At 46.7% G+C, this 17,456-nt stretch overlaps 1 protein-coding gene across 2 annotated transcripts in view; it reads left to right on the top strand.

Moving 5' to 3' along the window:
• The first annotated feature begins 8,664 nt into the window (after window positions 1–8,664).
• The window catches only part of LOC139056344 (uncharacterized), a 37,016-nt gene continuing 28,224 nt past the window's right edge, over window positions 8,665–17,456 (top strand). For both annotated transcript variants that reach the window (XR_011512298.1, XM_070534508.1), the window contains exons 1-3: window positions 8,665–9,288; window positions 12,043–12,174; window positions 16,455–16,613. Coding sequence is in view for 1 of the 2 variants with exons in the window: in XM_070534508.1 (XP_070390609.1) it covers window positions 8,821–9,288; window positions 12,043–12,174; window positions 16,455–16,613 (759 nt within the window). In the remaining variant the exon portion in view is untranslated. The remainder of the gene's footprint in view (window positions 9,289–12,042; window positions 12,175–16,454; window positions 16,614–17,456) is intronic.

Raw genomic sequence — 17,456 nt, forward strand, 5'->3', positions numbered from 1 at the left:
TTTCGTAGCCTCACCTTTCAACACACTAGAACTTAGCCATCACTTGAATTGTGAAAGATAGTAGTAAGCTTACACTTTAGCATGGTTCCTACAATACCACGTAACATGACAATGGACAACAGGAAGTACACACAAGTGGTACTGTGCATTTATGCATGTTGTGCTGTATGCAAAAGTGTGAACATTTACCAGCTAGTTCAGCTTTCTTTAGTGGTAACACAAACTGCAACGGAAGTAGCCGCATAAGACTGACAAAAATACTGCAATGGAATTGATTACAAAATAACAGAAATATAGTGAGAGAACTACAAGAAAGGAGACATGTCAGCAGCAAATCTATTAAGATCGATACACACAAAAAAGGCCGTTCAGAAGCATGCAGCCATGACTTGCGAGAAAGAAAGACTGCAGTGGACTGGCTGCCCTTCACTCAATGAAGTACTCAGTGAAGACAAATTGCCCACTGATGCCTTGATGCCTTCTATTTCACACCCTTTTGTCACTCAGAATCTGAAAAGTGACATAAATATCAGCAATCAGTCATTCGAAGGAGAAGAAAACTGTGAAAACAATGAATTTAAGCACAAAATTGTGCACAAATAATGTTAAAATATCAAATGATCAACTGCAGTCTATGAAGGCACTACTCCAGCCAATACACCAGAAAAGGAATTTTAAAGTCACAAGTATTCTAGCCCGCAGCAGTGGTTCAGTGGTATTGGCGCTCGGCTGCTGACCCAGAAAATGCGGGTTCGATTCCTGCTGTGCCAGTCGCATTTCAATGGAGGCAAAAGGCTCATGTATTGTAACGTCAGTGCGTGTTAAAGAACCCCAAGTGGCTGTAATTCATTCGGACCTCTCCGTTACATTGTGCCTCGTAGCGTGAGTCACTATGAGTTTGATTTTATTTAACCACATATGGTACATAAGAAATGTGCATTTGTGGTTGGGTATGACAAGAAAAAGCTACTTTTATTAATAATATCATTTAAGAAACTAACAATGACACCAAAAACAATGGGTGAAATTACTTGTACTGACTAACTGAAATAAAAAAAAATTATAAATTAATGGAATCGAAAGTGGATGAAAAAACAACTAAAATGACATCCAAAACATCCAAAATGAAATGTAAACTGCGCGCCACGGTGACATTTAGAAGGTCGAGCGTTGTGGGCACGCCTCACTGCGCCGTAGCCTTCGCAGTGCAAGGGATTGAAGAAGAAACGGGTGCACAGCGGAGGTCGTGTTTGATTTCCAATAACTCCGCTTCTGCTGAACCCATTGAAGTACTTTTTGCGGCAAAGTATTTCTGGAATAGCAATTTTCACTTCAAATACATTTCTCCCCTTCGATAAAAAGTGGTTCAGGGCAACGCTACTACAGGGCCCCTTCAAGTTTTAAAAAGCTCCAAGGCAACTAATAGGTATCTCCCAAAAAAATAATTGCGATAAACAAATTGCATGGACTTCATTGCATAAGGAAAACAGTCATACTTACCAAAGTACAGCTTGGCATTGTTAGCATGCGTAAAGGCAACTGCTAAAAGTGTTATACAATTTGTTGGCATATGCTGAAGTTCTGTATAGCCCAAGGCTCGTGGGGGAACAATGGAACAAAGTTTCTATTATACAGGAACACAAATAATGCCTCAATTCCGAAAAAGAGATTTTTCCAAACAGCACAAGTTAGATTGAATGCAGCTCTGGAACGACCACAAACTGCTTCTTCCATGGGAGCCTGACCATTTTTCGAGCGTTATGCAGAGGCCACACTTTCAGTTCTGAAAGATCTGAAACAATGTATATGCCCAGTCTCGAAGACTGAAAAGGCACTGTTTAAAGGTCTTCCTTTCGACGAAACTCTTGACCAATGATGCAGAGCTCCTTAGTTGACTTTAAGCAGGCAATATTTCGTATAATAATAATGTGCTCATCCAGCATACAGCAGTTGTCTTGCCTGTCCAAGCTCAGGGTGAAACATCAGCATTTCACACTTTGAAAGCACGGCACACAGCACGTGGAAGGAAGTGGACCATTTTCATGACGGCAACCGGGTGTTACAACACTGGCTTCCTCACGAAGCTCTCCGACACTGCTTGACCGTGCTTCAGATAGTCGCTTTCCAAGTTGCTGCATGGGTTTTCTATGCTTGCGAAGCTGCTTTTTCAGGTGTCGCATGTTGTTTTCAAAAGGGAATGCACTGAAGCAATCCAGTGCCCCATGATACTTTACATCGTCAGGCAGGTGTAACAGGCAGTGAACATTGAAAGACACATGGTCTTTTCCATAGAAATTAGCAAATGTATTTACAAAATGCTTGAGAAGATCTTTTGCATAGTCAGCATAACGAGCACATAACTGCTTGCTGGCTAGAATTGAAAGTGCGGCATGAAGAACCAAAAAAATTTCATAGAGGTAATCTGGAAGAATGAGTTTGAGCAATACTGGCCCTGTGTAGAACAAAAGAAGCCGGAATTCAACCGCCTTCCAACGATCTAGCTCATCAAGTCCCCGTGGCTTCCGGGAAAATTCACGTGGGATATGTCGACGCAAAGTACTGCTTAGTTCATTGAACTTGAGACGAGAAAGTGGACCGAGCCGAACATTCAAAGGTCCTGATATCCATATGGAAAGGAGTTTTCTCACAACACCGAGAAGGACAACATGCATATAGTCAAGAGGAACATCACGTACTGTATCAGAGGGCCACTCGAGGAGAATAGAGGTTCCTCTGTGATGTTCGGGATCATGCTGTTCCCTGAAGCTTTCATCAGTGCGCAGAGGGCTATCTGAATCAAGAAACACAACCTTGCCTGCCACATAAGAGCCTTCAACAGTGCACTTTGGGCACCCGTTGTAGCCACTATGACCTTTCGACATCATTATGTAGGACCGTGCAGGGGCATCACACACTAGTGCCTTCAGTCTCAGTTCAATCTTTTGGTTATTGACAACAAGCCCATGTGTCAACAGATGCTGCATTTCGTCAACGAAAGGTCTGGGGAAGTCATTTGAAGACAGTGGCTTTGAAGGCCCTGCATAAGAACCAATTACAAATGGTGAGGTAACAGCACCGCAGTTGCTGACCTGGCACTGAATTGGCCACAGTTGCATTTTGGAACTCTTTGCAAGCGGTAATCCATCCACATTCAATGTGAGTTTAAGAATGCGTGGGAGCTGTTTCACGGCTCTCAGAGAGTACCGCAATCCTGCAGCAAGACCATAATGACAATATTCACCTGGCTTCAGAGCAGTTACCGGGTATTTACCTTGCGTACACGGTGTTCTCAAGAGGGTACCCGCGTCACCGGGAAGGTCCAATTTAGAAAGGTCTTGGGACTTCAGAAGCTCCAGTAGGTCAGTAATGGCCTTCCTTTTCATGTTGTTTTCAATTGCCCATAGACGCAGGGAATCTCGAAAACGTATTTGTGGAGTTACCACATCAGAACCCGATGAAGCTATAGGACTGGACTGACGAAGTGGAATGCCATCCGCACCAAATCTCAATCGCCTGGAGTAATCGCGGTCACAGAACGTGGCGTCTTCTGAAAGTGCGTCATATTCTGACGACTCGGGTTCCTGAACAATTTCGTTCACGTTAACACGAGGTACGGTTTCCAACCATTTGCGCAAGGACTGCGAAAAAACAGATCAACTGGTGGAAGAACACTCCTGCCCGGTGCATGCAGAATGGAGAAGTTGAAAGGATTTTTTCGTCTCCCGTGCCGCTTTCTCTTCAGCAAATCGCTTGCGAGCTTTCTGCATACTTTACGCGCACTACACGTATTAACAGTGAGTAGCAGCTCCCAGCGACACATGCGACCGCAAGCAATCGCGTACAGCAGCACCTCCTTGCACATATGCGACTAAAAGAAAGACGCTCACGCGAACTACTGTGCATATGTGACCTGTAGACCATACCGACAACACATGGTATAGTATAAAGTCCAGGCACGCTTCATCTTACCTTTACTGCGGGGCCAACCCGGCCAGGAGCTCAGAAGAAAGAAACAACAGTCTTGACCACCTTGCACAGCCGTAGTGACAACTGAAAATGGCGCCTCTGCACTCGCAATAAGCGCGCGAAACGCTCGCCTTCGCGCCTTTTTCGCAGGCCAAGTTTCATCCTAGAGGCCAGCGCTCGCATGGTGCTCGCTTCTCTCCCGGCGGAATGATTTCACCTCCCACAGGTGTACGTTTTCGCCGCTCCCCGTCAAGGTCGCGCCCGCGTTTGGCTCGCTCTGCGCGCGAAACGTCTCTTGTTTCCGACGGCGCCTCTTCGGATGACTGGAAATTATTGTGTTGTTAACAGTCACAACATCAATGTAAACGCGAAAGGGTTAATGCCACCAGTGAAATTGTGCCGATGCACACTTCCAAAAATATTACCGGAAAGAACCCGCACGATAAAAAGAAATAGCCTCCCGCAAAAAAAAAATGCAGGGTATGCTAAGCTTCAGAAAAGATTGCGCTGGTAGCATAATGGGTATGCTTGCGGCGCGTTTTCTGCATCTTTAGAGATGATCGAAATAGTTATGAAGTTTCCAAATGTGTGGCTGCTGTTAATTATTATTTGAAAAGCGTCGTGAATGGACGTCAACTATACAATGGCGCAGTTGATCTCTGGTCACATCGATGTCTGGCGAGCGTGATGGCCCACAAAGGATATGCGTGATAACGCGTGAGCACTGTAAGCACAGAAATCATTATGTGGCTCTGCAAGTAATAATAATGAGGCGGTCACATGTGCATGCACGTACCTTTTACGATCACGCTATGCTTTATAATTAGAACCAGTCCACTAACCTGCCTCCGTGGGTACCTGTACGCACTCCACCAGAAGAAGAAAATCCCATGGGCGGGTAGAATTAGATCGAATGTGGTTTATTTTATGCTGCATGTTAGAAGACTCGTTGATATTTCTCCGACAAACGTTGATGCCTCTATTGAACAAAGTTAGCTGTGGCTATAGCTTGAATGAACTCGAGGTCAGTTCTACGTTGGTATTGCAAGCGCAGAAATGCTCAGCAAGGGAGCAGTTCGTCACTCAAATCCGAACAAAGTCATGCTCAGGAGATTGGCGAAATGTCCAGCACGAATGACCTAAGGATGTCCGCAGGAGGATAAGAAGTGGATGTTAAAATTAGTCCGATAATGATATCCACTGGATGTCCCCAGGACGACTGCTGTAGGACTTGGACGTCGGGATATTATCCGGACGTCCGAGGGAGTTTCAATGCCCATTGGGATGCTGGGAGCAGAAGGAATCGGTGACGCCGATCCAGAGAGACCTAGCCCAGCCTCGAGAAGGCGTCACCGTCATTACTTCTGCGTCGTGGGCTGCCATGAACAAGCAGGCCTGAATCCCAACATCAGATTCTACCGTTTTCCTTCAAGGCCTCACGAAGTGGAGCGTCGGGCGCGCTGCATAGCTGCAGTTCGTCGCGCTGAGTAAGCGAAACTTCTCGCCATGCTGACTGCTTCGCCTGTCTTAAGTTGAAGCTTGCTTGATTATCTGCGTTCTAAATTTCGGTCTTTTGCACCTACAGTGCCGACAGCACACCGACATAGCGGCAGGCATGGCTGGTAATTCACGATTTGAGACCCGGCCACAGCGACAATTAACAATTCGACCGATGCGAAGTGGTGATCGAAGTGACCAGGTGTGTGCAAATGACCACAAATGGCCGGGCCGATTCGGTGACAATTCACTACCCCACTACGAGCAGCACAGGTTAGAGAGTTAAATGTACTCATACTTGACCTCAAGCCAGCATGTTGAGGCAGCGCAGCAAGGTTGTATTGATTACAGCAGATCGATGTTCGAGCGCTGTCATTAAAAGCTACGTCAAGCGAGCAGCGCGATTCGCACGTACGTCCGAGCTCATATGTATTGCATCAGTTATTACCAGTTACTAAAAGGGACAGATGGCCGCTACGACAACGCAGGCATAACTACTTGTTTAGCGGCATGCAGTTCACAAAGATTGCAGGAGGCCCGCCGTTGCGAGGCATGTCGAAAGACCGCTGCCTTCGCGGCGCGTACGATCGTGCGCTCGAGCAGTTCGTACATCGCGGCGCTTACCGTCGTGTACTCAAGCCGTTCCGTACACATGATGTCTGCTTATCGCTGCTGTGGATTCATTTATATCAAGCATTTGCTCGCGTTTGTGTGCCTGAATCTAGCAGCGTGCAAACCTAACCTGAAGTTCCACTTCGTACGCGACTCGCTTCACTTGCGATTGACACCGCGCTAAAACTTCGCCGCTTAATTCTTGAACGGCGTACAGGTATTCGGCACTGCATAATTTCTTACCTTTACGCAGCGTGCCACCCCTGAAAAAATATTCGGCACCCGATATTCGCTGCAGGCCGTGATACAACGCAACCGAAAGTGGCGGGTCCATATTGTAAACGTGCTTTCCGAAGCAGACGACCGAGCTGAGTACGACCATAGGTACGACCCATTTTAGGACAGAGGGCGCTTTTTAGGATGGATGGATGTTATGAGCGTCCCCTTTGGAACGGGGCGGTGGGTTGCGCCACCAAGCCCTTGCTACTAGCACTAGAGTTACTGTATATGCTACCGCAGGTAGCAGAGTTGCGCGTCTGTTTTATCCCGCCGCTAGCGCCCCTATTGGCAGAGCGTCATCACGTGGTAGTCAAGCAACCGTGCATTGCGGAGAAGCAGATGCCCGGGCCAATTTTTGTATTTCCCGACGCCGCCGCTGCAGCGAACTGGATTGACACAAGTCAAATTCAAAGCGAATCCGGCGGATCTTGGCGTTCGCTGTTCGCGTGCGCGCTAGCTGCGGAGCAACAACACAACGTGCGCAGCGCATCTCACAGTTGGTTCATCGCAGTGTCCGCGCAGTCCCATCGGAATGATATAATGACCGGGTGCTCTGCTCCCGTCTGCACGAATCGCTTTGAAAGCGGAAAAGCTTTTTATTCGATCCCATTCAAAACCATGCACCACACTGCTTTCACAGAACTGTCATAAAAAAGTCAGCTCACATTTTCAGGATAATGCACAGCTTTGGTTGCTGTTTCTGAACATAAAAGACGTTACACAACTAAGTAAAGATATTTCATCTACTACTGCTTATGTGAAGCAGGATGCAAGAGGAATTAATGTCGTTATTTACAATACGGTAAGGGCCTTTACTGTGTTTTGCAATATTACCCATATTGTAGCTATGTCAATCCTGTGAGAGAAAAACTTTCACTACACTCCCACAGAAGGTTACTTTTCGAATCCCTGCAGTGAAAAGGCACATAATGAAATGGCACTTGAAGGTGTGGCTGATATCCAGTGCCTGCTAGTAGGTGGGTACGTTTCTACAGCAAATTTAATGGGGTACCAGAGTCGAAATACTAATGGTTGGTCATTGATTCACCAGTAATATTTAAGACTACCTACACGTTGAGAGCTTTGGCACATAAGCAGGTATGCCAATTGCAAAACCCAGTATCCAGTGCAGCGCCGGATTATGGGCCCAGTGCCGCGCGCTGAATGCTGGGCAGGTGCGGCGTACTGGGAGGCACTGGGTACGTGCGAAAAACAGCTCTAGCACGTTAAATACGCGGTGCCTGGACACCGTATATATATTTTTGAGAACAGAAAGAAACAAAGCATTTTGGCGCAATAAAAAAAACGAAAAAAGAAAGCAAGCTCCGACGAGGATTCGAACGCCGGACCTGCAAATCCCAAGCCCGATACTTTACCACTACGCCACGCCAGAAGCAGAACGTCCGCGCATGATTTTCTACATCAAGTACTAAGAAGCAGTTTTAGTTTCACAGAGATAAGTCTCGCTCAGCCATGGTAGATGCGCTATCGCCCAGCAACTAAAGCTCACGCCTGTACCACAAGGAAAATTTTGCTGTTCATATTCAGTAGCTTGCTCGGAAGTGCCACAACACCGATTTTCACTTGCGATTGGCATTTTAAAGTCCTAAATGAACCGCCGACCCGGGACGCTGTATGGGCTGTTACTACCGATTTGGATAGCCGTTTGTTGTTCTTCACGCGAAGGATCTGCAACGTTTTCTTAGTTCAGTGATGCCTTTCAGTCGACACGTCTGTCTATTCATATATCTTCGTCAGAGAAGCGCAGGCTAGGACTGTGATCCTTCGGCGACAGCACATATATACCTGTGTTCATGACGCGTCACATCGGCGCTCATCGCTACTTGTGCTGTTTGTGCGCTCATGCTACTTGTGTTTATTTAAGGACACTGATGCGAAAGCTGAAATATGGTGATTTATCCTTGTTAGACTTCTTGATTTCTGAGCCTAAACGCGCCGAGAGCGTGCAGACGGACTCGGCGGATACGCTTAGCATAAGCTTCGGTGGGGACCGATCTCGGCGCCTTTTCTTGACGATCTTATTCAGTCAGCTGTTTCGATGCACTTTGTTTGCGATTAGGCGGAAAATCAGTCCACAAGCGATGCAAAAGCGTCCACGGTCGATCGACGATACGGTAGGCATGTCGCCTGCAAAAACAGAGTGCGGCTTCGCCGCATAGATATGGTTGCTTGCCAGGCAAGATGGCGGACCTACGCGCAACTCTGCTACCTGTGGTAGCATATACAGTAACTCTATAGCACCTGTTTTCGCAGCGCCCCCTGGGCAATGCAAGAGCCCCATAGCGTAACAGTTAGCGGGTCTGGCAACGAGGAGCAGCAGCTGTAGCCACCGTTTATAAACGGTGGCTGTAGCGTACGCGGCTGACAAGGCGGTAGGATTCGACGAAGAACGCTGGTTTGTCGCCGGTTACTTCCTTCAAAAGCCCCTGACGGCACCTCGTCGCCATGGCTGGTATATCAGCAGCCAACCTCCTGAATTGCCGAGATGCTTCTATGCCTATGCTGCTAAGGGCATTTAACATGATCGCCAACGACGACAACGGCGAGGTGAAGCAATTGTTTTTTGCCGTCGGACGCCAGCGCCTCAAGCTCCTTCGCTGGGTGCTCACCGCCATCGACCCGTCTGGAGAAACCGAGCGAGAACTGGGGGCCGGCGACGGGACTGGAGAAGCGCTGATAGAGCGCATATCGTCGGTGCTGAAGAAGCAGAACCCGGCACGCACCCAGGAGTTCGCCGCCTTCGCGGAAGGCACGGCCGCCGACAACGTCCAGAGGCGCCTCTGGCACATGCTTCTAGGGACGGCTGAAATGGTCCAGAACTCCGAGAGTTCTTCGCCGTCGTCGCCGTTTTCCAGACCGTGTTCCGGGGACACGACCTTCGAGCCAACGGTGGCCTCCTCGCCCATTCCACAGGTTCGTGGCATTAGGGGTAATTGGCGTCGAAGGCCGAGACGAAATTCAGCACAATAAGATGGAACGGACGAGAAGAAGCAGGTAGTTTGCTTTTCTTTCTTGCCGTACCTTGTGTCTTATCGCGCCCGCCGGCGTCTTCAAGAACACTGCGGCGCTGGGGGAAGCGCTCGCTCGACGCCCATGTCTGCCGACGCTGAAAACTCGTAGGAAACTGGTCCCATGTGGTAGGTTCGTCTCTGCGTTCATGGCGTGAAATGATGCGAAGGCAATTGCACGTGACTGCTCAAGATGAACACGTCTATTGATTAGCCGAGCCGGCCATTCTCGCGAGACGACCGTTCTTACGGCGGACGGGTTTTTTTTTATGTGCATCGCATGACCTGCTCAATACAGTACTTTCTCCTATGTATTAACAATCGTCAATAATGCGTAGACTCTGATAGCGCATAGGATGTATGCACTGAAGCTCACCCGCGGCGCAGGTTGCCACATTTGTGGTTGCACCTCGGCAGACAATGTGTTCTGCCAAAAGGACTTCTTCTTGGGCAAGTTGGTGCTTAGATTTTCTAGGTATACTTTGTGGCGCAAAATACATTTCTTGAAAAGGGACAGAAGAAAGGGAGACAGTGAAGGGCCAAACTACCAACTGTTTGATGACAGCCTGAACAAACATATAGAAGAAAATAAACTTCCGCTCATGCGCAGGGAGCCAAGGTGTGACAGAACAACGTGGTCAAGATAACATACTTTGGATGAAGCACGTTTCTGCGGAATATAATACGATAGATGTATCGCTGACGCAATCAGTCCCTCTCTTTTTAATACACAACGCTTCCAACAACTCCTTTGCAGTTTGGTCCTACGTCGGACAAACGGGACGTTGTGTTAATGACAGACTGAGGGAGCACGCTAATAGCATCGGCAAGTGTGACAACACACATCTTCCTGCGCACTGTAAAGTCTGTCATTGTAGACCATGCTTTGAACAAGTATTGATTCTTGGCAAAAGTAGGGACCAAACTGCAAGGGAGTTGTTGGAAGCGTTTTATATTAAAAAGAGAGGGACTAATTGCGTCAGCGATACATCTATCGTATTATATTCCGCAGAAATGTGCTTCATCCAAAGTATGTCATCTTGACCACATTGTTCTGTCACACCATGGCTCCCTGCGCATGAGCGGAAGTTGTATTTTCTTCTATACTTTTGTTCAGGCTGTCATTAAACAGTTGGTAGTTTGGCGCTTCACCATCTCCCTTTCTTCTGTCCTTTTTCAAGAAATGCATTTTGCGCCACAAATTATACCTAGAAAATGTGTTCTGCCCGTCGTTGCTGTGCAAAGGTATCTTGCTTTATCGCCTGTGGTTTCGTATGACAAGAAAGCTAACATTAAACGTTTCATTGAATGTGCTGCTGAATTGAGCTTGGTAGTGCAGGCGTGAGCTTCGCCCGAGTATGTTAATTGATCTCTGAGTGTGCGCTCGTGGGTCCGGATGCATTAGCAGCGAATGGTGTAGTTCATTCGCTTCTTATAATGGGTCAAGAAACAAGCACGACGACGTCGGCATTCGAGGGTGGGTTCCTATGACATGCTTACGGAGCCAAATGTGCGAACAAGCATCTGCGATTCCGGCTGTGCAGGTACTGTGCGCTTGCATTGAGGTCCGTCGGCCCTCAGCAACAGCCCAATATGAATGCCTGCATCATCCTCTTCCTAAATGCATGAGGGTAGCTTTTACAGTAGAGGAAAGATGAGTTTTATCTCCGCCGCGTTTAGTCATCTCAACTCAAACCCATGCACCCTACTAAGTACGCAGCCATGAGAATGCAAAGCCTATGCAATTAGTGGGAAATAGCTCTCACTTCACCACCGAGCCAAATAAACAAATGATACGTTCGCGCGTTGTAGTCGTCTTGAAATCAAGTTGACCGTGTGAAGCTTGCGTTGGGGACATGGCCCTCTAAGAATGCGAAATCAACGTAGTTCGCTGGGCGTGAAACATCAACAGAGCGCGACGCTGAGCTGCAGTCTATTCAAAATATTGCGTTGCAATTGCAACTATTCGCGTGCTTAACTTCAAAAGTTCGATCACATCCCTTATCACAGAAGGAGAAACTTCTTCGTGATAACATCATCGTCGTGCATTTAAGAAGTCGCACCAGGAATACGGGCTGCTGCTGAAGTCCGATGGAGTTAAATGCACTACACACTTGTAAATGCAGATGCCTGTTCACACATTCGGTTACTTAAAGCACGTCGTAGGATCTCGCCCTCGAATACTGACATTCTTGTGCTTGTTTCTAGACCTGCTAGATCAAGCCCGTGAACCACACCATGCACTGCTAATGCGTCTGTACCCACAAGCACACACCCGGAGATCAATTCGCATATTTAGGTGAAGCTCACACCTACACCACTAAGTTCACCATATTGCACGTTTGCACAGCACATTTATTGAGAGATTTAATACTAGTTTTCTTGTCGAAGCGGAACCACACTCAATAAAACGAGATGCCTTTGCGCAGCAACACTGGGCAGAGCATGTCTGCTGGGGTGCAACCACCAATGTGGTAACCTGTGCCGAGGCCCCGCAGTGCGACGTTACGGTTTAGTGCATGCACCCTGTGCTCGGAGACAAGGCAGCGGTTTTTGCATAAAAGTATGAAGTTCGTTGATACAACTGTTGCAACAAAGACTCCCGTTTATTTCTTATTTATTTATTTGTTGTTCACTTTCTCGTTTTCTTTTTTTGCAGGCTGAGCCATCTGCGGTGTCATCCTTGGTCAAGCGTGAAGAGAAGGCCACCAAGCGTCTCTGGCATTCTGACGATGGAGCCGGACCCAGTGACAAGTCGACAGCCGCAGAAGAGGACCCTCTGGACGGGCTGGTATGCCGCTTCAGCACTTAGCTGACCTGCAGTTAGTCCGAAATCGCTCGGGCGATGGATTTTCATTTCAAAAATAATCCTAGCGTTGAGTGAAATGTCACCTGCAACAGAATTAACAAATTGTTGCACGAGCACAGTATCCCACAAAGCAATCTTATGCCTCCTTCTGCACAACTGCCAACGATAGAGCTCATTTACTGGAAGAGACCCAGCAAAGTAAGTCTACAGTATTGGAGTTGGAAATGTGAGAATTTCTCCTATGTGGTGCATTTTGACTACTCGGATCCTCCTGAGAGCCACTTACAGGCACATTGTTCGGGGTTGCCAGAAAGCCTGTATTAACTGAATAAGTAAAATAAATGGTGGGTATTCAGTGACTGAACCAAGAGCATGACTTCAATTTATTTTGCCTTCTGTGAAGACTTGGCGGCTGTGGCATGACTCTGCCAAGAACAAGGTTGCAGCTGCCACATTCCAGCTTGCTTTGAATTCATAGAATGCCTTTGTGCAGAGCTTTAGGCGAATGATGCTGAACTGGATTTGGTCAAAATCAATCCAGTGCCCTCTAGGGCAGCATCTCCCGCAGTCATCCACTTTGCTTTGTGGAAATAGTATTGACCCACTGTTTGTTTACGTTGAGTGGCTTCGAAATGTATTTTAAAAATGTGCAGCGCATCCATCCTTTGGAGGTGGTTGGGGACATTAATGCAATTAACGATCTATATTGTGATGGGTGTGTAATAGGATGAAATGTTTATATTTACTATGACCAGCAGCACATACCTAGAGGATCTGGGCCTGTGGCCCAGGTTGGCGTCATAGAGGTTCATTGAAGAAATGCAGAGACTTAGTGGCCCATGTTGGCGTGAAACATGTTGAATAGCGCCAAATATCCAGTGCCCTAAGTTGCCGGGAAGGAGGTTCACTTAAGAACGGCTCAGGTCCTGGGACGTCGACTGACAGCTTGAACTGGTGGACTGGGCGGAGAAGGCCAAGCAGGCCCAGGGCCTTACTTGAGCCCGATCCCTCAGCCGCCTCCCCCTTTCCCCTGCCCGCTTTCAATAAAGTTTACCACCACCACCTAGAACGGCAGATGCCCAGTGCCCCAAGTTGGTCCTAAAGTTGGTTTCAAACTCAATTCCTTGAGCACAGCAGCCCAATGTTCTGACCATTAGACCAAGTTGGCATGAAAGTGGTTAGACGTGGACAGACAGACATATGTACAGACAATACTCCGAGCTGGGTGAAGTTCCCAAAGAATGCTAATCACATTAATGTTACGTGCCAATCAATATCTTTGAGGTACGTTGGACTTATTGGAGCGAGAATTGTGGCTACTTGACCACTTAGCTAAGAAAAAAGTGTTTTACCAAAACGACTACGTAGTGTAAGCTGCAATCTTTCCTACCGCACCGTAGGTTCCACGTTGTCTGCTCCACACTCCTACCTGTAGGTGTCGGGGCTCAAGCAAGTGCCCCGGAGCCATATAGGATGGGCACACATTCTTGGGGTCGTGCTATGTCATTCTTCCCCATCCTGTGCACACACATATTAAATGCATGACGGGAGGACTCAGTCCTTGGCGGCTGCCTGTATAGGTTGAATGAGAGGCGGAAGTGAGGAGCCCAGTTTTTGTTGGTCGCAGCCATATGAAGCTAAGGGATAAGCCCGGGATGAGGCATTTAGAAGGGTGGCATGCTAGGTTGCCCGTGGAATGTCCAGTGCACAATTCCTTCCTTGTCTTATAGAGATGTTCTGTGCAGCCTTTATCACACTGGCTTATGATGTCAAGTGCTGATTTCAGAGTAGTATAGAGGTCATGAAGTAGTTTTCAAACTCTAGCGAGCCATATAAACTGAGCACAAGCAACAAATCTGATACGTGCACGAGTGCTACGCTTGCAGTTGAATTTTATTGGGAAAATGTGAGCCTGGGGGCCCTGAACCACTCTGAGCTCGTAGACGAGCGAGCAATTTCTCCCTTGCTTTTGCCACCCTCCGCATCGTACTCTTCAGGGGACACGCTTTTCAGTGATATCCAGTTGCTGTCACATGCGTAGTGCAAAATGTACTGCACCGGGCAGATTCAGCCGATTGCAGAAGACAGACAAGCAACACAACAAATAGCTTCAGCTGTGAAACAGATCAGAAGTGATGTGCTTTGTAGATTGCGCTTTTGCCTGGTTGATATCACGACTTGTGAACAAGGGACTGGAATAGCCTGGAGAGGAGCACAGGACTGTTTTTCTGCCACTGAATAATTGTGCTAGCTGTCTTGAAGATCATGCCATGCCAAGTCCTGCCGGCAGGCTTGAGGGGTAGGGTAATGCACACCTAAATTTAGTGCTGGAAAAGTGTTGGGCTGAATCGGAGAGCTTGTAGCGAGTCCACTGTTAGTGAGGGAGCTTGTAGGAAAATTTCTTGATAGCCGTACTGGATTTTATATGTTACTATGCTGTGCTTATGTGCTTTTATGTTGCATATTCTTTTACATCAAAACGGCAACATAGCTTACCAGTTATGCTTACCAGTTATGTAAACAAGACATACTGCACTGTGGGAGATCGTATAACATTTGTGTCTGTGGCGGCATTCTTGGCTGACGCTTGTGTAATTTTTCAGAGCTCGCAAAAGCTCTGTGCACAGTAACAATACCTCGAATGATATGCAGTACCCTTTTGTCATTTAACTTTGACTTGCATTGCAGCAGCCACAGCGGCTAGGGCATTCTGCTGCCAAGCACAAGGTCGAGGGTTCTATTCCTTGCATCATTGGCTGTGCTCCAACGATGACGGATAGCAAGAACTTTTGTGTGTTAAGCTTTGGTGCACATTAAAGACAGTGTAGCTGAAATTAATTGTGAGCCCTTCATTACAGCCCCGCTCATCACTGATGTGTTACTTTGAGACGTTAAATCAAATTAATCGGAGGTTATTGCAAGAATTTCTGTGCTCTCCTGATAATATCTAATATCTTGGCAACTCAATGATACTTGACTGATTCTTGCTATAGTGTTGCCTCGTGTAATGAACTTAATTTATTCCATGGGAAGGTTTGCCCTGTTAGACATTTCTTCTGCAGGACACGTTTTCCAGTTGTCTTCCATGGTAAATACAGTATAATAATTAGTTCCCAGACCACTGTTAATCAGTCAGAAATGCACAAAAAAGATATACAGGTATTGTAACACATAAATAACAATTTGTCAGCTTATTTACCAAGAAAGGAGGGCACTCGAGATCCAGAGAGGTGGTGTATGATAAAAGAAAGGGGACTATTTCCACTGGTGCTTACAACCACCTGCACATTTTTAAAGGCTTTGGGGTTCAGTGCAAGTCTGTCTCCCTCTGCTAGATAAAGCCGAAGACATTTCTGTGAAACTTTGTTCGGCCTATGTTGGAAATGCACAGGTGCGCCTATGAACCAATGCATGTGCCTTGCTCAGAGGAAATGGGCTTGCACTATTAGTTAAGAGGACGCTTTGGCTCAAGGCCAACTCCAATTTCACTATTAAGATATGTACATGTAAAACACAGAATTGCTTTTGATGCAACCACTGGACCGATTTGAAAGAAATTTACTGCTTTAAGAAAGAAATGTAAATTTTCGTGTCATCTATGAAGCAGTATATTATTTAGAGCCTGGAAATATTCGTGAAAGCTACCGAAAATGCAAGCTTAAAAAATAGTAGAAACCCAAAGTTAACAAATTTACAACAGTGCACCAAAAACAAAATATTGCAGTTTTTCAAACTGCATCTGTTGGAGAAGATGAAGTGGACAAATTTGATATATACATTTACAGCTTACATGAAATTGTTACATTCTTTATGGTAGTTCTGCTAGATTCCTATCTATAAATTAATAGCACATTCCAGAGTGGTGTATGCTACATCGATTTGGTCTGTTTTAGATTTATTAAGTGTGACTTGGAAAATCGTGATGTTTTCATTGCCGAGCTAAAGTTATAAACGTTGAGTTTTCTGAAGTAATTTTCAAGTTTCTGAAAACATTGACGGCCTAAATTAAATGTCAGCTTCTTACAGGCACTAGAATGTGGCATTTCCTTTCTATGCAAGAAACATCATCAAAATCAGTGCAGCCATTACTGGCAAAAACGATTTCTCTGTTTTCTTGTATTTAGGTAGGGATCCTCAGCTAAAAAAGTATTGTGAGCAAGCCCGTCTTGCTTCACAAAATTCCTCGGTGAGGCACCACTGTAAACCGACTTCACTGATGCTTCATGCGTGTTTAGTCCTCTTCGTGAACTTTCTGTGTGCAGATTAAGCAGCTTGAGGAATCGATTGCTGTCGACAAGGCAAAGTTGGCTGCCGCAGCCGCATCACCGGACCCCGAGGAGCCGCCACTTGACCCCCGGCTCTGTGCCAGCTACCGCCAGGCTGCCGAGCGACTCGTCAAGGCTGGCGAATCCCTGATGCAGGCAAGCAGTGTGACATGGGCTTTCAGTGTTGTGTGCATTTCAAGGAATGCTGCAGAACAAAAAAATGTATATAAACGGGAACAGACATGCAAAGCACCATGCTTTCCACACTCCGAAGCCATTGGTGAGGATTACAAAGGCAGAGTCAGCACCATTGCTCGTAGCGGCAAATTGTTTCCATGAAAAACGGCATCGAACAGCAAGAAGCTTGGTAGCAAACGTCGGAAGTAGCTAGGCCTAGCATCGCCGCGGTGTTGGTTTAGCTGCCAGCAGATCTTTGTGTGAAAACGCCAGCCCAAGGCAGCGAGACAATGAAAATATTGGTGGGGGTGGCTTTGATTAATGCCGTTTCAGACCTGCTGCTATGGCAAAAGAAGTCCAAAAAACTGGAAGGCAGTCTTTTTGCGTCTGAAATTTCAGGCGCTCTTATACGTTCACTCTATGGGGTGCATGGCAGTTCCGCGAAGGCGTTCAAATTATGTGGCATGTCCGAAAATTGGGGGTCCGGAAAATCTGTCGACAGTATAGCACACCCGTCATTAACAGAAGAATTGGTAATGCGCGCCTGTACATGCCTGCTCACAAATTTCTGCCACATTTTTTTTTTTTTTCTTTGCGCGTGGCGTTGACGGCTCTTACGCTCTTCCTCTATGGCGGTGTCACAGGAATGCTGGTTGGAGATGCCACCACGTGATTTGGCGCGCTGCTGAGAGCATTGTTGGAGCACAGTATGTTCAAATTAACCATCGCAAATGTTTGAACATTTGAATTACAGTTGAGCCCTCTTATAACAATATTCAAGTGTTACGAAAATTTCATTGTTGTACTGATAATCGTCACAAC

This window comes from Dermacentor albipictus, chromosome 2 (assembly GCF_038994185.2).
Source record: "Dermacentor albipictus isolate Rhodes 1998 colony chromosome 2, USDA_Dalb.pri_finalv2, whole genome shotgun sequence".
NCBI lineage: Eukaryota > Metazoa > Arthropoda > Arachnida > Ixodida > Ixodidae > Dermacentor > Dermacentor albipictus.